Consider the following 26,538-nt stretch of genomic DNA (forward strand, 5'->3'; position numbering starts at 1 on the left):
AGTGATAACAACTAAACTTATCATAGCAATGTTCAAACTCAAGTTACTAATACATGCCTAACTGAAAATGTTAAAAGTTCACACATAATATACACATAATACAACGTTTGCATTTAAAAATCACCTAAGTTAACAGTCCCAAAAGGTGAAGCCGGTTGTGATTGGGATTTTGATGAGGATCCATATTTTGGTAGAGGAAAAGATGATTGTGATGGCACTGGTGATCCACATGTCAACCTTGTATGACCACTTTCCTTGCACCGACTACATGTCGATCTCTTCTTCTCTTCACCCTTAGACGGTATACGATCGTGACTTTTTGGTCGTTCAGGTAGCCTTCTGTCCATGGCTGGTGGCAAAACTGTTTGTAAGTCATCTGGTATGTCCCACTCAGAAGGATGTGGAATAGGGTAGACAATCTCGCCATAAGTCTGTCGATATACTTCTATAGTGTAGCAATCCATAGCTTATGCGCTTGAATCATCTTGGTTTAGATGAAGAGAAACTTTTATAACATGGCCACACGGATAACCAGATGTTTGTCATTTCATACAACTACACGTCTTTGCATTTAGATCGACAAGCCCATTTAAGTTATTATCCAGTACTTCAAACAAAGTGTTTGAACATGGTTCATGTAACATCCTCAATACCGGGTTAGTGACCAAATTATAAAGTTTCAGAAATTGGTGATTAAATTAGGATAATTGAATAGTTCAATGATTTATTAGAAATATGATGAAGGTTATTCAGTAATTATTAAAGGAAATAAAGGGTAAATTGGTCATTTAACCAGAAAGATTTTTATCTTTCTTTTAGGGTTATAAAACACGTGGAAGGGTGATAAGAAAAGAAAAGTCTGGAGCTTGGGTTATCTTCTTCCTCTTCTCTTCCCGTAAGCTCCATGGCAAAGGTAAGTTTAATTTCAGTTGGTTAATTCTTGAGTTTTAAGCTTAGTTTTGATTCTTGTGGTGCTAAGAAAGATTATTTAGATATTAAAGTATGTTGAAACTTCAAAATGGATGAGTTAGGGAGGATTAATATGAAGAGTTTTTAAGAGAATTATTGAAATAAAGGAGTAAATAGATTTTGAAGATGGATTTGACTTGTCAAGGGTATAATTAAGAAGCTAGAAGCAATAGAATTGAATTTGGAACATGTTGAAAATTTAGTGTAATTCTTGAATTTCATATGGAGAATAGGATTTTGATGTTAAAGAGGTGATTAATGAATATGAATGAGTTTGAATATGAGTATGTAAGTTAAAAATAAGAAAAGGGATGATATATGAAGTATTAAGCTGAAAAGAGTGGATTTTCGGGCATAAAAGAGGATTCTGGGCAGAGTGCATCGATGCACATTCATAGTGCATCGATGCATCAAGGTTAAAACCCAGAAATTATTTGAAGGTATATCGATGCATTGGTAATGCATCGATGCACTCTTTTAAAATAGAAACATCGAATGCAATTAGTGCATCGATGCATAAGGCATGCATCGATGCATCCCAGTAATAATACAACATCGAATGCATTTTATACATCGATGCATCAGTAGTGCATCGATGCATACCTTCATTAAAAGATGAAATTGGCTTTCTCTGAGCTAAGGAGTGATAGTTTCGAATATATCAATCAGTATACTGATAAGTATTAATGTATTATTATGTAGATATAGAATGAAAGCTTGTTCCGGAACAAACTAAGGATTAGGATTGATTCAAACAACGGCCCAGGTGAGTGCATCTTATTGTATAAGATTATATGGAAATTGGACTTGTGATAAGTCTATTCCTATAGTAATAGCTCATTAAGTCTTGATTATAAGTATGTTAACGATATGAAGTGTATGTATGTTTGATTATATGAATTGATAGGTTTTGTTTTGTATGTGCTATGTGGTTTATGTAAAAATACGGTTAAGTGTTAATGAGAGAATATAAAATAAGTTATGAAATTATATGAATATAGAAGATAAGCCAAGAGATGTAGGGAAATGGAAATAGATGTTTATAAAGAGTCATAGGAGAACAAATATAAGTAATATGATAATGAAATATAAGACTATGTGAATACATGGTTATGAGATAAAAGATGTAAGAATAGGAAAATATGATGAGAGTGAGTTCATGAGAAGTGATATGAACTAGGTAAACATGAGTTGGACAAGTACATAGTGATATGATCCATCATGGGAATTAGTATAATAGAGATTTTGATTTAATGAGAGTTAAGGGACGATACGAATATGCAAGATAAGTTATATGCTAAATATCTATGGAGCTATATGAAAAGATTATAATGAAATTATGAAATTGAATTAAATAAATAGATTAAATTATTACCTAAATAAAAATACTATTAAATGATATATATATTTAGAACTACGATATAAGCTATGTGAAAGTGTTATAGGTGTTTTTATATGTTATAAGAAGTATATGATCATATGTTAACAAGATATGATAAGTATGTTTACATGAATAAATGTGATTGGGTGAGAAATGATAGAAATTATATGAAAATAGGTATATGTGAATTAGCTTTGTAATTAGGTAAGTATATGAAATCATAACTATGAATTATGTGATGTGAAAGTAATCTATGTGATTATATGTTATATGAATACAAGAGCATGAGATATGTGACATGTGAATTATATGGAAATGATCTACGTGTAAGTGAACTATGTGATAATATGAAAAGAAGCTATGTGATACGTGATATGTGAAAGTGAATTACATGTTTATGTGAATATTTGAAATGAAATAAATGATAATGCCCATGTTATGTGTCATGAGAGCTAGGGGTATAGTTGGCATGCCAAGAGTCGAGGGTCTACGTGGTCCTTCGGGATATATATATTCTTTGGAACATGTGTGAAGTCTTGTGAGACACATACTTGATCCCTGGTATATGTATATGATTCTTAAGGAATGATATGTGGTCCTTAAGGAATGATATGTAGTCCTTAAGGAATGTATGTGGTCCTTATGGACATTATTATATGGCACTACGGTGCAATTCTACGTGCACTTCGGTGCAATGATACGAGCTGTGGTGACAGCATTAGTGCACAACCTCTATAGACTCACATATCGATAGTTCTCACAAGTGTACCATGGGCTAATCAAAGAGATAACATAAATACAATATATATAATGTATATGCTTTTGGTGAAATGATATATGAGTGATATGATATACAGAAATGATAAGTACAAGATTATGTGATAAATAATTCGATGATAATGATAGAGATAATGATAATAATATATATGATAATGCTAAGAAAGTAGATGATGATATATGTACATGAGTGTCTTTGTTATATAAAATGGTATATGATTTTGTATGATAAGTTAGTATTAAATGTTCATGTGTTTTGTTATATGGGATGTTTTATGATTTCTATTATATGTTTTATTTGCCTCACTAAGTCATCGACTTAGCGTGTGATTGTTTCACACGTAGGTTCAAGAAGAATATAGAGAGCAATGTGGAGCAAGACAGGTCAGTTACTTCTTACCGAAGATCAGATCAGAAAAAATGTTTTGAATTAGATGTATACTGTACATTGGAAATGGTTGGCATGTAAATAAATGTCTGAATTGTATATGCACTAAACGGTTTTGCAAAAACATTTAAGCTCTGAATAGTTCTGGAAATCTTTTGAATAAGCTACATGTATAAAAGTTTTAAATTACTCACTATTTTATACAAGTAAATGTTTTGAAAAGTCAATGTGAAACCTCAGACTCGAATCCAGGTCGGGTACGGGTTGGGGGGTGTTACAGTTCAACTCTCCATTACGTTGACTTCACAACATGTTTCGTTATCTTTTTTTCTGTCCATGGTGTAACACGATGTTCCAATGTTCCTGTAAATTTAAATAAATAATACTTAGTAAAATATATGATAAGTTACGAATTTAAAGAAATAATACATGCATGGTTTCTTTTCTTGTAGTACCACTATTGAATAGAGGCTCGAAAAAACTCCATTAACATAGTAATGGGTAATTTCCGGGAATGACGACTTAGAGCGTTGATTGATTCTGCACTATTAGACGTCATGAAACCATATCTTGCTCCAAGTTGATGTACTCTTGACCATCTTTCAAACCCGACATCTTCTAGTGTTTGAGCACACTGAGGAAAAACACGTCTTAAACAGTTTATATGCTTATTAAAATCCACTTCCCGATAAGCTTTTACAGCCTTCCAGTATGTCCATTTGTGATTTTTTATACCAGCAGACCTTAATTTTAGATTTCTATACAAATGAACACCACAAAGTCCATGAAAAGCATCTAGGAAACACCTTCTAACAGCGTTGTAAATTGAGTTTGCCCTATCGGATATGATTTTCAGATTGCTAATAGAACCTATGCAATCCCTAAGATGCCCCATAAACCATGTCCATGAATCAGAGGTTTCAGATTTGCCAACCCCATAAGCTATTGGCAATATCCCATTGTTAGCATCCATGGCTACTGCTAATAAGTTTACTCCAAGGTATCGACCTTTTAAATGTGCTCCGTCAACTATAATAACTGGGCGCATGCAATTAATAAACGAACGAATCTACAAAATCATATACACAAGAAATATAATCATTTAAATGTGAAATGCATGTAACTAACAAAAATGAGTCAACAAAATTATATTGATTTACTAACCGCAGCACCAATGGCGATAAACAGCAACTCAAAGCGTCTATCTCTATCTGTTTTGATATGAGTTACCGACCCAGGATTTTTCAGCTTTAAATTGTGACAATAAGCCGGCAATTGGGCAAACGATGCTTCTGGCGACCCCCTCAACAATTCCAAGGTATAACATTTGGCTCTCCAAGCTTGAGAATATGAGATACTAATCTTGAACCGAGCATTCATGTCAGTCATAATTTCATGTCCCCGATATACCCTACCATTCAAAAACATTAACTCAGCCAGAAAACCACCCAACAACTTTTTGTTTGCCTGTCTATGGTGAGGAAAAACTTGGGTTCTTGAACATGTATGTTTATCAATAAAAGTCCTAACTTGAAACATTTCGCAATCTTTTATCCTCTTTGCAATCATACGCCACATATAGTTTTTGTCAATCATACACCTTGTTTCGAAACGATCTTTGCTTGATTTGTTAACTTTTAGTTGATAGCCATCTTCCACACATTTCGTATACAAAGCTATCTTCAAGTCTTCCTTTGTATCAAAACAATCATCTTTCTTGATACGAATAATTTTTGTGTAACAATCAACTGCTATCTTTACCAACTCTTCTTCTGGTATCTGAAATAATTCTGGCATATTCCAGTTATACTCCCGTGGCATTTTCTTCGGGGACTTTTCTTTGGGGATTTCTTCTTCTTCTTTTTCTTCTTCAGTGTTATATGAATTACAGAATGGTTGTTCAACATGTTCATTTACAGTCATAACTTCCTCCTCATTATCATCAACAACATCTTCCTCGGCAACGGCTGTTTCATCATCAAAATTCGGGTATTGACCAATATCAAAATCATTACACGCAGGGTCTGTTTCTTCTTCTGAAAAATCATCAAAATCCGAGTATTGACCAAGATCAAAGTCCGGGTATTGACCAAGATCAAATTTCGAATACTGACTAGTACTCACAATTTTTTCTGTTGGCTCATCATCGTCTAACTGGTCAATACGAAAACCGGAATTTGGTGCTGAAAGTTGATTGGGATTTGAATTAGGGAAAGGTTGTGGGTTTTGAGATTGTGTTTGGTATTGGAAATGTGGTGAAACAATATTTGCTTGGTGATGAAATTGTGGTGGAACCATTAAATTTTGAGCACCATAAACTGGGGTTGAAAAACTTAGTTGATAACTACCCGCTACTGACCCAACTTCACTACTTTTAGGTTCAACAACATACAATGTAACATCATCACTTGAAACACTAATGTAAGCAATGAATCGTTCAACATCTTCATTGTCGGTTAACAAATAAACTTTACCATTTCTCTGATAAGATAGCCTAAATCCACTTAGGGGCTCTAAATTCAATTTATTTGCAACACGTAACATTAGAGTTTCATAAGTTAACTTTTTTAATGACAGTTTTAGTTGAAGATTCATGGGTAAAGGCATATATTGTAAAACACCATGAACATTCTCCCATGACCCTCCAAAACACAAATCTATCCAAACATGATCAACATTAGATGATTTCATTATTGTAAATTAATTTACTAAACAAACGAGCTGCGAAACTAAAACTTGTTGCCGGATGGGGAAGGATGTCGTTGATATAGGAACGGATGTCGCCGGAGAGAGTGATAGATGGAGATGGAATGAGTTGCGATTTAGGGATTTAGGTTATGAGTTGTTGTTGTTGCGTAGTTATATACCCAAAACATTTGTGTTGCGAAATTAAAACTTGTTGCGAATTCAGAAATCGAGTTGCGAATTTGAAATTCAGTATTGCGATAGTCAGAATCTCGTTGCGATTTACAGATTCGCATTGCGATTTACGTATTCGCATTACAATTTACGTATTCGCATTGCGATTTACGTAATCGCGTTGCGATTTACGTATTCGCATTGCGAATTAGGAAAATCGCAACGCGAATTTGGGAAATCGCAATGCGATAGTCAGAATCGCGTTGCGAATCTGGAAACTGATTTGCGATACCGGAGATCGCGTTGCGAATTATCGATCGCGTTGCGATTTACGGATACGCGTTGCGATTTTACGTATTGTCGTTGCGATTTACGGATACGCATTGCGATTTACGTATTCTCGTTGCGATTTACAGATACGTGTTGCGATTTACGTATTCTCGTTGCGATTTACGGATACGCGTTGCGATTTACGTATTGTCGTTGCGATTTACGGATACGCGTTGCGATTTTACGGATACTCGTTGCGATAGTCAGAATCGCGTTGCGATTTATATGTTCGCGTTGCGATTTTCATATTCGCGTTGCGATTCTGGAAAATCGTAATGCGAATTTTTACTATCGCATTGCGATTCTTCATAATTGTGTTGCGATTCTGGGAACTGATTTGCGATTCTGGAGATCGCGTTGCGATTTTTATTTCGCATTGCGATTTTGTTGGTCATTTTGGCAAATCCAAAAAAAGTTGGTTAAAATCGTATATTATAAGGGATTTTTGGTCACTGAGGCGATTTTCTCTTTAAAATAAGTGACAACGATGATTATCATATTTTAACATTTTCTTCAATTATTCAATAAATTTTATAATTTGTCGTATTAAACAATTCATTTATAAAGTAGAGTACTTATATACAATAAAAAAAGATATAATTTAAAAATATTTACTTATTGAAACTTAAACATAAAAAATTTATCATTTCCTTCTCAAATAAAAAAATAACCAAAGCAGTGTAATCAGCACTTGAAAATTGTAAAAGAACGAACCAAAAAGAACAAGTTGTGAAAGACAGCTCACACTTATCTTCTGCTAAACATCACATGTATCCAACAACAAATACATAACGAAAACCTATTTGGAACTTAAATGTTGAAAAAACCAAATTCAAATGACAAATTAATACAGCAAATACATTTAATTTAGACTTGAGAGTTGGAAACACCAAATTACAATGACAAATGAAGCTACCAACACAAGGACCACACTCTGTTTTCCACTCTTCAGTTTTCAGGTGATTAGTTCTGAATAATCACCACCCCCATCGTCATCCAGTGAACAATGTAGTTGCACCCATAATCTGTGCATTCAAGAGCTAAATCTTCACGGGGCTTACCACGTTGATAACAATCAGGGTAGTAGTAGCTCTTTTTGACAAAGGTGAGATGGTGTGGATGATCCTCGTCTTCGTAGATGCTCCCGAGTTTGATGAATGGATATTTTCCAAGAACACAATTGATATGAGCAGAAGTATCACATGTTGCACAATGATAAAACCAACTATTTGGATCTCGATTTACTTCACAGATGTCACGGTAATGATTTTCTGAATAACTGTTATCATCATGATAGATGAGTCTGAGAAGATGTTCATCATATTTGTGACGGACTATGATTGGAAGAGAAAAACATACATGGTCTAGCACAAAATCACAATCCTTGCAACCGAATATAGCCAATATTTAATTGCCACAAGCATTGCATTGCCCTTCACGATTTCGGTAGAAAAAGAGGGGGTGTTCATGTTTCGAACATGTTTGAACACCAGGTTTAAGAGCAATCACAAATTGGAGGCATGTCGTTTCCTTACATCCACAACATTCATAAGCGAAGGCGTTAGACACGTGTCGGCATATCACACACCTAAAAGCTTCATCTGAAATAGGACGGAGAGGTTGCTGGCAATAGTGATGCCAAACGTGCTTCATCTGAGGTAATTCAGCACAAGCTTTATGAAGAAGAAAACCGCAATGTGAACAGAAGTAGAATGAATCCGAGATTGGTAACATACAACCATCGCAACTGTTTTTGTTCCCTCCAACGAAAGAACTTAACAGAAGAATATGTGTATGCTTGAAATGTCTTATTTTTGTAGCTTCTCCAGCATGATTCCTCTCCAAAACACGAGTGATGGCTTCTTCAGCAACATTCCTCTCCAAAACACGAGTGATGGAACCTTCATCGTATACCTCATCTGCATCGGGTGAAACTATAGAATATGAACTAGCTTCTTTTGTCACACAACGAACATTGAGTGTAACATTGCAATATGAACAACAGTAACTCCCGTGCTCTGGACGGACATCGTCGTGACAAATAATATAGTCTGGGCTTCTAAAGTCACCCGGAAGGAACTATTTGTGAAAGATACGATGATCATGCCAATTGCTCTTGATGATGCTTGGCAATGAGGTACACTTTTATGGACTATAATGTTGCATTCACAACATATATAGGCAGAGTAAGTTCCTTCGGTACCACTTGCATCACAGATGAACTGAGCTCGTCTTGGAAACAATCTGAATGAGTGTTCATGACTTTATCTTTGATAACAGGAACAAGATGGGATGACAAACTTACAAGGTGAAAAATCATAAGCAAGCCCCCTATTTAAGCTTTCTGAACATATCTTGCAAGAGAGCCGACCGCTACTAAATTGTAAAAGAAGCGGATGTTTGCGATGGCACATACGATTCAGTTCGAGAGGAAGCTTGTACAGACTGAATCCGAAATCAGGAGAACAGTATGTATAGTTTGCTAATGGTTCCCGACACCCAACGGACTTATTAACATCTTCAGGTTGTTCATAATCCTTTTTAGTGGAAATCATAGGAGCTTCAAGGGCAACATGCTCAAGCTCTTTCAAACTATTTTGAGCAATATTAAATGTAAACAAAGCACATTTAATATGAAAGTCCAGATCGCAAGAGGAGCAGCGATACATGAACTTCTCACCAACTTTATAGAAGAAATCACAAATGCAAGAAAATGGAGTTCTTTGCATAAGAACAAGAGGATGGTGCTGATGCAAAGGATGATTAAGCTCAGAAGGTGCGTCGGCACATACCTTGAGAGCGTAAAAATTGCAGTCCTCGGCACAGCGAAAGCTTGGAGCAGACACCTTTTCCCCATACCTGGAGCAGTCGGCTATTACTCAACTTTGATGGGTGATGAGCTGCTCTTCATTCAACAACACAAGTGGATTTTGATGCCCATAGTTCTTTGACACCTCCATTTCTCCCTCTGATGTAACACAGAAATTGAAATCCAATAACCAAAGTAAAGGCAGAAATTTGGAAAAGGGGAGATTGGTGAGCAATCTTAGTAATATTTCTTTAAAAGAGTCTTCATTCACTCTATTCCTTGCTTTGTGGATTAGACGAATGAAAATGGATGCTCAATGTGTGCTAGATATATTATGTGTGTTTGAAGAAAGAATATTGGGATTCTTCATAATCATTTGGAAGATATATATTTATAACTTTCACTGAAAATTGATGCTCAATGTGTGTTTGGTGTTATCTGCGTGTCAAGAAAGGCCATGTAGACTTTTTTTAATCAATTAGAGGCCCCTCTTTAATTCTTTGGATGGGTGATTATAAGGGTATAAAAAAATCGGGTTTGAGTGAGATTGTGTTAAGTTATTTTGTTTATTTTTAAAGGTATTTCTGTTTGATATGTGTTCGTTTAAATTTTAATATTGTGTTAGCTTCTTTCTTTTTGAAGGTGTTTTATGTTCAGCTTGTTTAGCGTTCGTGAACGTATTCATTTAACGTTCACGAACATGTTTATTTATATGTTCATCAACATCTTCGTTTAGCTTTGTCAACATGGTCATTCAAAAAATGATAAAATTCTGCCACTAGTCCTTAAATTCCTTAAGCTTCATTATTTGAACTCTAAAGTTTAACTTGTGTTCAATTTAATCCATACCTTCACAATATTTAAAATGTAAAAAAACAAATGTTGAATCAAAACCAGGTATCTTCGACCAGGTGCAAGAAAACAGCAAATGTTCAGTGAATATTGGAATTTAAAGACAGATTTTCTTAGGGTTTGGTGGATTTAATTTGGGGGGTGAAATTCAGAATCACATGCATATTTTGGGTCAACAGAGTAAAAAGTTTGGGAATAATATTCAATCAAAATCAGCATATTACTAAATTCGGAAAACTAACATTATGGCTTAATCTATTTATCGAAATAAAAGATAACTAAGCACAGAAACCAAGATATTATAGTTTAAATAATCAAAATACACACATAGTTGACATACATTTAAACTTTAAATAGAAGTTGGGACCATACATACATGTGTTCCTCCCCCCCCCCCCCCCCCAAAGAGAAGTGGTAGTTTCCAATTATAGTAACCAGCAACACCTCTGTCCTCACTATCTAAAGATTCTGAACAAGTGAAATCGTATACATTCAGAATGGACAATATAGTTGCATCCGGGCGTTCTACATTCGACAGACAAATCTACACAGGGCTCACCACATCTATCACAATCTGGGTAATAATACATCTTCTTAACAAAAGTGAGAGGGTGCTCATGAACATCCAAGTTTTCCACAATACTCCCTAGTTTGATGAATGGATGTTTCCCAAGAACACAATCGACATGAGCTGTAGTACCGCAGGTTGCACAATGATAAAGTGAAAGTTTTGGATCTCTACTTTCTTCACAAATATCACAATAATGACTTTCTGAATAACTGTTATTATCATGATGAGTGAGAGAAAGACGATGTTGATCACATTTGTTCTCGACTGTAACGGGCAGTGAAAAACATGTACAACCTAAACAAAAATTGCACTCCTTGCAAAGGAACACCCCTCTTCTATCAAATCCACAAACATTGCATTGCCCTTCACCGTTGATATAGAAAAAAAGGGGGTGATTATGTCCTAGACATGTTCGAGCACCAGGTGTAAGAGCAATAACACATCGGAAGCAGGTATTGTAACCACATCCTTCACACTTATAGGCAAAACCACTAGAGAAATGCCAACATTTTACACATTCAAAATTTTCACCTGAAGTGAGGAGTAATGGTTCTTGGCAAGGATGATGCCAAACATGCTTTACCTTTGGTAATTCAGCACAAACTTTATGAAGGAAAAAATCACACTGTAAACAATAGTAAAATGAAGCTGAAATCGGTAATAAGCATCCGTCGCAACATTTATTCTCATACTCACTTACTCTGTCACTTAATGTTAAGTGGTGAATATGCTTGAAATGTTGTATTAGTGTGGCTTCCCCGGCATCATTCCATTCAAGGACATTAGTTATGGAACTAATAGATATATCAAAAGATTCATCGTCTTCATTTTCTACTATAAAATAAGAATCTTCATCTTCCATCACGCAATTCACATGAAATATCACATTGCATTTTGAACAAGAATAGCTTCCATGCTCTGCATTGACCTCCTTATGGCATATTATACAATCAGAAGTTCTAAAATCTTCTTCGTGCTGGAAATATTTGTGAAATAGACGATGATCATGCCACTTGCTTTTGATGATGCGTGGTAATGAAACGCACCTTTTTTGGAGTATAATGCCGCATGTACCACATGTATATGCAACATGATTTCCCTCGGTGCCACAAGCATCACAAATGAATGGAACTCTTCTCCAAAACAAGGTAAATGGATGTTGATGATTTTTTTCTTCAACCATGGGTGATGGTGATACACATTCAATGTGAATAGCAAACTTACAAGTTGAACAACAATAAACAAATCCTCTTCGTCTGGTTTCTTGACATATCTTGCAAGCGAGCCGATCGCTATTAAACTGCAAAAGGAGCGGATGTTTGCGATGGCACGGATGATTCAGTTTAAGAGGAAGCTCAACACATTTCTGGTGTAAATTAAATCCAGAATCAGGAGAGAAGTATGTATAATTTGCTAATGGTTCCCAACACCCAAAGCACTTAGGAACATCATCAAGTTGTTCATCATCCTTTTTAGTGGAAATCAAAGGATCTTCAAGGGAAACATGCTGAAGCTCTTCCAAATTATTTTGAGCAATATTAAATGTAAACAAAGCACATTTAATATGAAAGTCCGACCCACAAGAACAATGATAAACGAACTTCTCACCCTCTTTATCGCAAAAATGGCAAACCCACCCTCCAAGTCGATAAGGTGCATTTTGCATAAGAAGAAGAGGGTGATTATGATGGAAAGGGTGATTAATCTCCAAAGGTGAGTCGGCACATACCTTGTGAAGGTAAAACCCACAGTCCTCGGCACAGCGAAAACATGGAGCAGACACCTTCTCCCCACACCTGGAGCAGTCAGCTACTAGTCCACTTTGATTGGTGACGAGCTGCTCTTCATTCAAGCGTACCAAAGGATGGTGGTGGCCATAATTGTTTAAGCCTTCCATTTCTCCCTCCTCTCTGTCTCTTTCCAAGTAGCAGAAGAGTAAAATGAAAGCCAAAAGCCAAAAAAAGCAAAGCAGGACAGCTTGATAGGGGCGTTAGAGAAACGTTTAAGGACCAAGAAAAAGAAATGAAATGAACAAAGGAAATTAAATATTTCAATTTAGTTCAAATAGATTTCTCAATTTTTTCGATTTCATTACTAATCCCTATTCAATGAGTTGTTTTCATTTGATGCATCATCCTCTATTTAAGCTTTCCATAAATCCAAAATACAACATAAAATATCCATAGACTTAATTTGATATAGGCATTAGGCGTTGAATCGAGTTCCATAAATCCAAAACAATAACAATAATAATTTGGTTGCAACTACTTCATAATCTTTACATCAAATCTAAGGATTCAATTTAATTTGGTTGCGATTAGTCTATATGAATTCAAGTTCCGGTTTGAAATGTTATGAGTTGAGATCTATTTTGTTTTTTAATCAGATCTCTCTTATTTATTCGGTAAACTACACTCCGAATCACTTAATTATGTATTTATTAATAAAAAGGTTTTTTAAGTTATAAACACGTCACTTAATTCAAATATTATTACAAATAATTCATGGATTATTAAATATTAAACAAGAATAATGATATGATAATAGTTTTAATCATAAAAAAACTTATACAATCTATCAGTTTGGTCCTGATTTGAAATAATTCATTAAATTTAATCATTCATATTTTTTTTATCATTTCAGTCTCTCTTAACCTACTAGACTTCTTATTTAGAGTCTAGAATATTTTACTTATACTTTTATGATAAACTATTTCTCTATTTATTTTATCATTTCAGTATGTGGCATAGGACATTGAGTTGTATATTATTTTGAAGATTTTTACTATTTGATTTATATTTTTTTGGACTTTGCTTAATTATAAGTTTTGAGTAAAACAACAGTAATGTTGCATTCACAGCATATTTGATTTAATATTTGCATAGAATGTAATATTGCAATATGAATAACAATAACTTTCATATTTTGAAATAACATCGTCATGATAAATAATATAGTCTGAACTTCTAAAATCATAGAAAATAAAATATTTGTGAAAGATATGAGATATTCCTTCCATCCCATTATTTTGTCTCATTTTAACCAAGCATATAGTTTTAAGAGCTAAGTTTGACTATATTTTAAGTTACATAAAATGAGAGGAATGATAAAATTATCCTCAAAAAATAATTGATAGATTTGACAGATTTAATTTGATAAATGTAAAAGGATGTGACAAATAAAAGTAAAAAATAAAATATAAGTATCGCTTTTTGTTCTTTTTTATAATATGACATTTTAAATAGGACAATTTTAAAATATAAAAGAAACAAATTTAATAAGACGGAGAGATTACATCTTTTATGAACTATAATGTTGCACTCACAACATATACAAGCAGAGTACGTTCCTTCGGTACCACATCACATAGTCAATCAAAAATTCAACTCAATTTTTTTTAATTTGATTAGATTGAATACTCACTCTTATATGTTATTCTTGCGATTTTCAATAATTAACTAAAAACTGCACACTCAGATAAGGTTAAATTTGACAAAATGCAACCTAATATATCCATATAATTAGTTTGATACGTAAGGTATTATGTATTGAGTCAAGGTTAATGTGCTAATGTTTTTTAAAGGTAACGTGCTAATGTTAAATTTGATAAAATTAAAACAGAAAATACCCATACATAAACTACACACTCAATGAGTTGTTTTCAATGGTTTGATGTATGATTGATAGAGATTTTAAAATTTATTATGTATTGGGTCAAGTCTAATCTGCTAATGTTTTTAAATGGTAACGTATTAATGTTAAATTTGACAAAATGCAACATAAAATATCCATATAGTTAATATGATAAGAGGTATTAGGTTTTGAGTCGAGTTCCATATTTTATTTTTAGGTTAACTCAGCCTCTGCTCCTTGGGAATAATAGTCGTGGACAATCCCAATGGAGCAGCTACCAATGTACCGTTAATACACTATTTACCCTCATCAAGATTACCGTCGGCAGTTCAATCCGTTGAGAATTTCCCCTACTCCGACTTTATTTCTATATCATGCATTGGAGAAATGAACATTTATCCCGCATCAAAAAGAAAGATGAGAGGTATTTAAACTTACAAAGAATGACGCTATACATTTTATCATACATGTTATGAGTGATCTCGAATAAAGACATCATAAGATTAAGTGAGAATGTGTCATTTATAAACAGTACGGTAAGCATTGATAATTAGACACAACAAGATCATTTTCAAAAAAAAATTATCTAAAACGTCTTATTGGAATAAGATTCATTTAAAATAAATTATATGTAAAAGATATTATGAAGTGATTTTATTTATTTTTTTATTTAGAAACAAAAATACAAGTTTCTATGGCATGGCCTGAATATTTATTATTTTTAAAAATAGTTGGCATGATAAAATGAGATACTAAATTTCTTAAGTAAAATTAGGGGTTTAAATATCGACGATTGTGAATGAAACTAACTAGGTTGAGAGTACCACCAGCTATAATAAACCTCTGCAAAATTCAATCAGGATTAATCAATCAATAAATTAAATATTAGTAGTTAATTCAAAAGAAAGAATTATAATTTTTTATAATTATATTCTTCACATAATTATTAAGATAATAATTATATTTCATATAACTATACTATGATATTTAGACACGCTTATAATTAAATCCCAACATTTGATGTAATTATTTCATAATTGTTTAAGGTGTTTTATATATAAAACAAAGACACCAAATAATGTCGACGTGTGGTACAAATTGAAATTCAAGAATTTAAGCTTGTAAGATCATGTCTGAATCTTATCACTGTCACTCTTGGTAGGCAATCTGTAAATTTCTATATAAACCTCAATTGGGTCTTAATTATGCCCTGACCCCTGGACTAGAGGAGCCACCCTGACCTAAACTTTCTTGTATAAAAAAAACACCAAATAATATATATAGTAACACTAATAATAATATATAATGTGGTTGCTTAGGTCATTCATGACAACAATGACCATGGCTTTTTCTTATCAACTATAATTTACTTCAACAACCAACATGACAACGACAAGGATGAGGATGGAGTAGAGGTGGCAATCAGGTTGGATTGAGTTGGATCATTTCGAGTTTAGACAACATTTCATATTATTTAATTTGAATTAATCGATCAATAAATCGAATACCGATAGTAATACAAAAAAGACTTAACAGGGAAAAGCACTGAAATTCAATGAAAACTGCAATACCACATTTATAATTTTCTTCAAGACCCCAAAGATTTTATTGTCAATGGCCTGCCTTTTAGCAACATAATCAAACCCAAAATTGATATTCCTTTGTCATCTGTTCAATCTTTTAGACATGTCCTATGGTAGATAGTTTTTATAATCGAAATGGAGAAAGTAATATCATGATTTCTTACCCTGTACATCTTTTCCGATGTTCTTGTTCTCGATAATTTCCCTTCCGACGAAGCTAGTCGTAAGATCATGGCTCGTAGTATCCCCCATTTTGGAGGTCCCGGCCGTAGTTGATCGATTGGGGTTGTTGAAACCAGCTTCCTCGTCTAAACGCTTGGTTCTTTCGGGAGCTTCATCAGCAACATCAGCTCGGCTTTGATCGTCATCCTTGTCACCACTATCGAAAGAGGAACCGTAAATATACAAGACAATAATCAATATGCATAAACTTTCTCATGATTCATGGATGGATTTTCAGACAAATACGAAGAAATGGACGACATATCAGACAAGAATGACATAGAGAGACCGATGACTTCGAAACGAAAACACAATCAAATTCCCCTCGGGCGAAAAGCTGGAACATGAAGAGTTCGGATTGCAAATTACTTACCCGGAATAAATTATAAGTCCAACCGTTACTGCAAAAAAGGCTAAAAAGTACATCCAATCAACCTGTAGAGGATTAACTTGAATTAGAAAAAGGATCCCGAATTGATCAAACGTAGATTTGAATTCAATCTCAACTTTTGAAAATAAACAATAAGGTTTAGACTTTCAACCTTTTCATGATAAGCAAAAATCCGGATTACGACAGCCCACATGTCTGAGGTAAGCAATGAAAGATTGAGCATTGTGGAACCAGTCATCTGCAATGGAAGAAAACCAAAATTCAAAAGATGGTTAAGAACTATTAGATTGAATATGTTCATAGGATTTTAATACTACTATCCAACTTTTACAGTTCCAAAAATAGGAATACGAAATCTTAAATCATAAGCTCTTACCTTAAGCAACACCGGGACAAACGAGTAGAACAGAAACATAGCCAACGAAAATCCAAAAAATGGAAACGTCTGAAAAGCAAAAAGGTTACTCTTGAGCTTACACACATAAAAAAAAGGTGGGGAGATTGGAGGTTTCGAAGAAACTTACAGCACCGGCAGTCCAATGAATAGATTTGAGTTCATTGCGTTCGATTATGCTTCTGTGGGCATTATTAAGGGTAACAGATCGATGATAAATTAATGCAACGAAATATGTAACCAGTGATCTACAGTTATCCGGGATTGCACAGTTTTCATCTATTTAACAAAATTTTGATGGCATTAATATCACAAGACGGTTTATTACTTGTTTAACATTTATGCAGATGGTATGCATGTTACCGAGAAATCATAAATTTGAAAACATAGAAATTTCATAAAACTATAAATCGATAATAGTAAGGAATCATTGAATTAAACGCAATCAAACCCGGGAACCAAGGATACATTTGGATTGCACTGATAATGGCACCAAAGAGACCCAAAAACGACATGAGTTCAACTCTATCGGCATTCTTAACTAGAAACTCCTGCCAAAGAAACAGTTCATGGCAAGAGCATCAGACGAGGTAGGTGATATTACAATAACAATCATATGAAGTAATATTTTAACTACTATTCTCAGTAATTATCTTTATAAAAATGTGTTATACGATAGAGAGTGAAAACCATTTTTGTTTTCTTTAACAGGTGAAGATATATTACCTCGCTGACATTACTAATGGCATAGAGTGTTGACCCAGCAATAACAAGTAAATCTCCTTTACGAGGGTTGCTGCCTCCTACAACCCACAATAGCAGCCAGAATGATAGTGTTAAGGACCAAGAGGAGGACCAATTTCCACTAGTAGATCACTAATATTCAGATTAAAAAAAAATTAGCTGACCCTATTCCCATATGAAATGGGGTAAGGGGGAAGTAGGATAGTAGGCTGCCCCCAACGCCAGGTTGAGAGCAGCTTCCGTAGGAGACCTCCGGCAGTCAGAATTATGAATTGCCCACCGTGGGACTTGATCCCACGACCACAAGGTTAAGAGCCTTGCGCTCTACCAACTGAGCTGGATGGGCAATTCTAATATTCAGATTAAAAGGTGTATGGAAAATACAGTAAAGGCCAAAGGTTTACCTGATCGGTCGCCTGCATGAACATCTGAAAACACGACCATGACAAGACCAGCAACGCATACAATAACACCAGCGACCTTTCTGAATCGATACTTTGTTTTCAAGAAGATATAGGTCAGAAGCATGACAGATGGGATAGACCAACAATCCAACAGCATGACACTCGTTATAGATGTGTACTGATACGCCTTCACAACTGCACATGGAAGTGACATTCGATTAACAAGAGAAAAGTTTAATCAATTTTAAGACAATTATTTTCTCAATATTAAGCCCAAAGTCTGCATTTTCTAGGAAGTTTCCCTCTATATTTTACGTCAGCCAAGTTCATTGGAAGAACATGATCTACTTACCAAGATAGTTGGCTTCTACATCTACCAATCCAAGAACAACATAATAATACCATTTTGCCTGCAAAATTCCAAATAAAGCAGCAAAACGTAAGGCATTTGATTCGAAAGAGAGGGAAAATAAATCCATAACAGAGTGCGTCAATAAAAACAAAACCTTACTCAAGCCGATCCGAACCTGTTTCTTTTCAAATTAAAGGAAATTTTAAGCCTATAATAGTTATATTCATCGATCTAGGAAATAATAACCGGAACCAGATTATTCATCTAGAACCCACTTGCTGAGACATGAAGGTCGATCAATCATACATCTTAAATCCCTTTAACTGCTACCTTATAAGTTGCTCTCTTTGCATTTGTAAGATCATTTTGTTTACATATGAAACCGATATACAGAATTTCCTTATTACATGCTATTTATGGCAACAAAAATTGCTCAGGTGAATACCCGCAAAGGATATACATCACATGATCCCTAGTAATACAACACCATAAAACAAGGCAAACAGTTGAATGAATTTCAAAAACATTCAAAACTGATACGAGAAGAAGAGGTGTCAGAGCAATGAAATACCTTAAGCGCTTGCCTTCGGTAAAGCATGACACTTCCATAGACAACCGTCAGGAGTACATAATTTAGAAAAGACTGAGATGTCGGAGCATTGATTCCTAACATACACAATAAACAGAGAAACAAATGAAACTACAGTCTGATATCACTAAACAAATGGAAAGCTACCTTCGTATAAATGATCGAACAATGCTACATAATTCAAACACCATGTTATTCTTTTCTCTTTTGTGATTTGTAGTTTGAGCTTTGGCAATCTACTATAACATAGCAGAAGCAGCAGCTAAGAAAGAACCAATTGTTATTCCTTGAAGTATTTATGTATGACTTGTTTCCTACGCATATCAAGGCGTAAATACAGAGATGCGATCCTCTGAGGACCTCCGAATACATAGGAAACTGAGAAAAACATAGAATATATCCATCTCACACATACTATCATCCATGATCCAACACTAACACCCAAGTCCAAGTACAGATGTTGTCAAAACTCAATCTAAAACTTAGTGACTTAGTGTGCTAATGAGTAAAAACAAGGAGAAAAATCAGAACAAAGACTGAAATTAGAACAAGAAATACAGTTAATCAAACCTCAAATTCACTCTTTTCTAACCTAATATCATGAACAAACAGCAGCAAAAAACTTAAAAAAATCCAGAAGACCACTCTCTAAAATCAATTAGCACATGAAGCATACCTAAAAGTTCAAGACTGAAAAACCAATCAAATCAAGCACAGAATTAAATTATATTCCTTTCTCGATCCTAACCAAATTTCCACTGAAGGTGTGTTGCTATCACCATGGACAAAACATAAAAGAAAGACACAAAAAACATAAAAGTCGATAATGAAAAAAGGAACCTTCTTTAGCAAGCTCAGAGGAAGAGAAGCCAGTAGAAGTGATAAGAAGAGACAGAAACTGCCCCAATCCAAGTCCAACCAACGTCTTCTTCGTCCAAAACTGCTTAAAATTCATCATTTTTTTCCTCTCTAACAACTCTCAATCCCAAAAGGATATCACTAAACTGTTGGGAAAAAAGGTTGTTGCTAAAAACCCGGTGAAGGAAATCAAAAATACTCAAAGACCCAGATGCAGAAACTCCTTTAAAAATCTCCAAAAGCACTCAAAGAGTCCAAAATATCAGATACCCACCAATGGTTTTTTTCAGTGAAGGCAGTGAAATTACTCAAAAGCGATGGGATTTGAAAGTGAAACGCAGAATTTATTTATTTTTTCTATATTTGATGTGAATTAATAGCATTGAACCAATGGCACTGTTGAGTTCCCAAATTCTTCAGGAAGACGATCTCCTCCTGCCTCTAAAATTACTACGAAAGGCAAAAGGATAAGTTGTTTCTTTAAAAAAAACAAGGGTTGAATTTTTTGACCAATTGGGAAATAACGATTGACTTTTGCCATTTTCTTTTTTGTTTTCTCTATAAATCTAATTTTGTATGGATTCTAATGATAATAACAACCATAATAGTGGAGCTTTGATTATAATTCCATTGTTATATAAATAATGCATCTATATTTAATTACATGTCTAAAAATATTTTTAAAAGTGAATATATTTATATTAGTAACAAATAAAATTTTAAGGTAAACTTCATTAGTAAAATAAAAAATTAATTTTAAATTTTAAATTTTAAAATAAACAAATGCCTACACTTCACCCTGATGAAGTTGTGAATCTACCATGTCACGGCCTATATTAATTTTTTGACAAGCTCAATATGATTTATAAAAATATACTCTTTTCATTCAAAACATAATCTTGCCTAAATTTTAAAAATAAATTATTCAATTTCAAATTTGATTTAATTTTTAAGATAAAAATTTGTATTGAACTTGATCAAAAATTTCATTTTTATTTCATAAAATAGAAATTTAATTAAACAACTTATGGAGAAAGAGTGATTAACTATTATTATTATTCTTGTTATTATTATAAATATTATTTTAGGATGAATTGGCCGTTTAAAGTGGGCATATTAAAATGCAAAAAGTAAACTTACCAAAAGCTCCACAAATAAAGCGACAGAATACCTCTTTTTCCGGCTGAGTTGGTTGTTGAATGCATTGTTGAGCTTCACAACACTTTCATTTTCCTTTTTATTTGAGACTATTTTACAAAAGATCCTTAAACTATGGTCATCATTTTAAATTCATACCTAACCTTTCAAATATTTTACATTTATAATCAAATTATCAGTGTCATTCCATTAACCTATTATTAACTCTATCGATTAAAAATGATTTGTTTTTGAAGTTCCTGAGAATTGGACCGGTTACCTTCTAAAAAAATGCTCAAGACCTTCACAAATAAATTAATTTGTTAGGTCGCGGGTTCAATTCTCAGTACCTTCAGAAATAGATTAATTTTTTAACCATTTGAGTTAATGACACACTAATAAAATGATCAAATAGAATGTTATTGATAGTTTGATTTGATATAAAATATTTTATAGCTTGGAGGCTAATTTAAAATGAGGTCATAGTTTAGGAACTGATATAAAATTAACTCTTTTATATTTTAAAGAAAAAATTTTGAACCAAAAAATTAAATACTTAATTGCTCTTATAAAAAATTAAGTATCTAGTTGTATCACTAAAAATGAATATTTAATTAAAAAATTAAATACTTAATTGTACTAAAAAATTAAGCATCGCGTTACATATACATACAAAATTAGATACCAAAAATTATATGTACCCAAAAACTAACACTTTTAATCAAATACAAGGGCCAACCTAAAAAATGAGGAATGGTTGATGGATTGGTTTATGAATAAAGCCATGGATCTAATTGACCTATTTTTGTGCTTAAAAGGGATTGAACAATCTTATTTAAACAAACAAGGAGACAAAGTGCATTTTTCCTCCTTCAAATGGTAAAGGCTTATGCCGGCCATGGAATGTGGGTTCCCTCCCCTTTTTACCTTTTGAAGGCCTTCTTTCCCTTTCCCTTTCCCTTTTCTTTTTTTTATTTTTTATACACTCTTTTCTCATTTAATAATAAATACACCGATGAAATAATTTCAGTGATTAAAAGAATATTTGTTATTTATATAGAATTCGAGTTTGAGTATGACGTTTGGATGAGTGTTTAATTGTTCAATATCAAATAGTTAAGAATATTTTCGAAAATATATTATATTATAAGAATATTTTCGAAAATATATTATATCGATAATCGAATTACACCACATTTTAAAATAAATGAAAAACATGTAATATTATGTTCTATCCATCGAATTTAAATTTAAAATTTTAAAAATATCGATTTTCTTTTTTACTTGACTCACAAACGTTAATAATTTTTGTACTTTTTCATTTGACTAATTTTATTTTTGATAAATTATAATGATATTTTTTACTTTCAACTTGTTAGTGGAATTCGCCTATTTTCAGCTTTCACTTGAATATTTGGACATATCAATTCAAATAGACATTTTTTTTACAAAAAATAATTAACGAAAGTGCATCCTAATAATTTAGGAAATTATAAATATCCCAAATATAGAAGGATTTTGATTTTTGGGCTGCTTTGTTTATTATTGTTATTTTTAATTAGGGTTAGGATCTACTTACATATAGTGTAAAACTTTTAGTTTTACACATTTTTTAGGATCGTTGGACAATGGAAAATCAAAGGCTGATATTAACAGTAAGAAATGTGAAGATATTCACTGTAGAAAAAAATAATAGAAAAAAACAAGGAGTTAATCTTAGCATTTGATTTCCCCTCGTCCAACGATCCTAAAAATGTATAAAATTCAAAATCCCATTTTGACTTTTTTTAAATATCTCAAAATTTTCCACATAATTCTCTTTGAAAATCAAAATTTTGGTAGAATTTGGCCTCAAAAGCTACTAAGTACTTCAACTCAAATAGAAAATATATATTAAAAAATATTACGATAAGAGTATTTATATCTTTTAAAAAAAATTATAAATATTTAAAAAAAAGAAATATTAAAATGTTAAATAACAACACACTCTAAATGAAAATTATCTAATCTGATTGAGTTAGAAATTGAGTTAAAGGATAAACCAAGAAGTTTCTTGCTTTTGAGGTAGAGAAGTATTCATCAAAGTGGTCATACAGGTTATTCTTATTATCTTATATATGTAATGTATTTAGGAATGATATAAGTTTTATTTATTTATTTTTCCACTCAAATCCAATCAATATTTTCTATCCAACATACGATGCGAGTTTAGAAATGTTTCACTCAATTTAAAATCTGATCCAAATACAAATAAAAAAATTTCTCATTTTTATTCTGTAAAATAAATACCTAATTAAAGAAATAGAGAAACTGTAAAAATTTCCAATATGGATAATATCTCTATATTCTCGCATTAATTAATTTACAAGGCAAGAGTTCAAATATGTACAATTTCTCTAACTCGCTAATTGCTAATCAACTAATCCAGCTAAATGAATAACAACCTAATTAACTCCCTACACTTCACTTCCCCTTAAGTTGGTGGTTGAAAAATAGTTTTCATCCTCAACTTGGAAATTAAGATTTCATGTTGTTGTATTCCAAGAGGCTTTGTTAACACATCTGCGTGTTGCTCTGTTGCTTTTACATAATCTGTTTAAATCAGTCGCTATTGAATCTTCTCCTGAATAAAGTGACAATTTATTTTAATGTGCTTCATTCTCTCATGTAACACGAGCTTTGTTGCTATATGAAGTGTTGATTTGTTGTCACTGTATAATCTTGTTGGTAGCTCCACTTGACTTCAACCTCTTGCAAAATTCCTTTTATCCAAATTATCTCTGCTGCTTTAATGGCCATATTTCTATTTTTTACTGCAGTAAAAGAACGTGCTATTGTGCTTTGTTTTTTTTTTTATTTTCAAGAAACTAAAGAATCTCCTATTTTAACACAAAATCTGGTCACTGAATTCCTTGACACGGGGCAAGCTGCCCAATCTAAATCACAGCAGGCTACAAATTGGCATTTACTCGTACTCTTCAACGATATGCCTTTCCTTGGACCTTTCTTGAGATATCTAACAACTCTTAGTGTTGCTTCGGTATGGATTTTTTTAGGTTATTGCATGAACTGGCTCAAGTGTTGCACTGCGAAAGTGATATCAAGTCGTGTGTGGGTTAAGTAAATGAGTCTTCCAATCAATCTCTGTAAGAATGTCTTATCTTCTAGCAATTCATCTTCTTCTTGTGAATTCTCATCATATTAAACAGTAGTCAACTTTACATTCTATTCCAAAAGAGTATTAGATGGTTTAGCTCATCCTAAACCAGTATCTTCTATAAGTTCTAAAGTATATTTCCTTTGGTTCAATGGTATTCCCTCCTCATATCTCAAAATTTCCAGCTTTAAGAAGTAGTTAAAATCCCCTAGGTCTTTCATCTTGAAATTTTGATTCAGGATCTGCTTCAACTCATTTACCAATTCAAGAGCATTACCAGTTATAAGCAAATCGTCAACATATACAAGCATTACCACCAATTTGTTATCATTCTTCTCGGTAAACATGGATTAATCAAACTTACTTTGCTTCCACCAATGATTCTGACAACTTCATGTTTCATTGTCGAGAAGGCTGTTTTAACCCATAAAGAAATATTTTTAGCCTACATACTATGTGTTCTCTTGGCTGCAAAATTATCTTCAGGCAAATGCATATAAGCCTCTTCAAACAAATACCTTGAAGGAAATTATTATGCACGTCCATTTAAAAGAGAGACCTTGAAACAAAACAGCAAGAGCAAGAATAATTTGTACAATGACAAGCTTGGTGACTGGAGAGAATGTTTCAACATAATCAATCCCCTCATTTTGGCAATAGTCTTTGGAAACAATGCGAGCTTTGAATATTTTATTAGTGCCATCATCCTTGTATTTGAATTTATACACCCATTTGCAATCAATGGGTGTTTTTTCAGGCGAAAAATGGCACAACAGAGTGCAAGGTGGTAAATAAATATAAGAAATACATTTAGAAACGGGAAATAGGAAAGAAGAATAAGTGGAAGAAGAATAGGCATATTGGTAATAATATATATTATTACAAATATAATCATTTAATCAAGATGAGGGTTTAGTGACACGAGAAGACTGTCGATGAAGTGGCAAAATACTAGGATCAGGGTCCCCTGTTGAGACATAAGTATAGTTAGAAGGATGACTATCTAGGTTTAGAGAAAAAATGAGTATTGAAATCTGGTAAACATGGAAACGAGGAGCAGTGGATGAACTAGGTTAAAGAGGAACCAAAGGTAAGACTGGAAAGAAGAAGTTTGGTGAAGATGACTTTAGTGATGGTAAAGTTGGTGAATGCAAGTTTGACGAAGGGAAAGGTGAAGAAAGAACAAGAAGATGACTTTAGTGATGGTAAAGTTGGTGAATGCAAGTTTGATGAAGGTAAAGGTGAAGAAAGAACAAGAAATTTTTCACCGGGAACATGAGGAGATGAAAGAAATATAGGTGAAGAGGGAGAAAGAGAATTAATTAAAGGGGAAAATAGACTCATAAAAAATAACATTACGATTAATATAGAACAAATTAATAGCTAGATTAAAAAGAAAATATCATTTTTGAGCTATCGAATATCTCATAAAAACAATGGAATAGCTTTAGCAGAAAACTTTTCACAGTAATTTGAGTGAGTGGCTTAAGCAATACATCCAAAAATACGAAAGTGAGAAAGTGATTGAGGCTTATTAAACAGTAATTCAAAAAGGAATTTTTCAATTAAGGATTGTAGATGGAAGCCTATTAATTAAATAACAGGCAATGAGAATGCATTAACCCTAAAATTTAATGGGAACTTTGCAGTGAAACCGTAATACCCTTGCTACTTTGAGAATATATTTATGCTTAGGTTTTGCAACGCATTTTGTTGAGGGGTGTGGACACAACAACTTTGATGAATAATCCCTAAAGATTGAAAGAGAGAAACACATTTTGGTCCAAAAAATACAGACCCATTAACACTTCTAAAAACTTTGACAGAGACAGATAACTGATTCTGAACAAGATGAAAGAAGGCTTTAAGGAAATAAATGTCGGCTGACTTTAGTCTCAACAGGTAAACCCGAGTCACTCTGCTAACATCATCTACTAAAGTAAGAAAGTACCTATGTCCACTATGGCTGGAAATGTGATAAGGGCCCACAGGTCAACATGAACTAACTAAAAAGGTGAAGTCGTTCGAGAATTGTTGATAGGAAAAGGGATACGAGATTGTTTTGCTAATGGACATATAGAGCAATAATGAACATAACTTGTACTAAAATGAACAGTAGAAAAATCATGCAATTTATT

General features: G+C 33.2%; 1 protein-coding gene, 1 non-coding gene and 1 pseudogene across 2 annotated transcripts; all 3 read right to left on the minus strand.

Annotated features, from left to right (window-relative positions):
- Positions 1–7,667: 7,667 nt before the first annotated feature.
- LOC120128344 lies at positions 7,668–12,896 on the minus strand. Its single transcript, XM_039146032.1, has 5 exons — positions 10,856–12,896; positions 9,121–9,576; positions 8,908–8,972; positions 8,120–8,783; positions 7,668–8,038 (listed from the first exon to the last, which is right to left on the minus strand). The coding sequence occupies exons 1-5, from the start codon at positions 12,831–12,833 to the stop codon at positions 7,668–7,670; spliced, it is 3,534 nt and encodes a 1,177-aa protein (XP_039001963.1). The 5' UTR covers positions 12,834–12,896.
- A 3,255-nt stretch (positions 12,897–16,151) lies between these two features.
- LOC120128221 lies at positions 16,152–20,206 on the minus strand (annotated as a pseudogene).
- On the minus strand, positions 18,177–18,249 carry TRNAK-CUU. Its single transcript has one exon. It is a non-coding gene; the product is annotated as a tRNA-Lys (tRNA).
- Positions 20,207–26,538: the final 6,332 nt, after the last annotated feature.

This window comes from Hibiscus syriacus, unplaced genomic scaffold (assembly GCF_006381635.1).
Source record: "Hibiscus syriacus cultivar Baekdansim isolate YM2019G1 unplaced genomic scaffold, ASM638163v2 tig00110478_pilon, whole genome shotgun sequence".
Classification (NCBI taxonomy): domain Eukaryota; kingdom Viridiplantae; phylum Streptophyta; class Magnoliopsida; order Malvales; family Malvaceae; genus Hibiscus; species Hibiscus syriacus.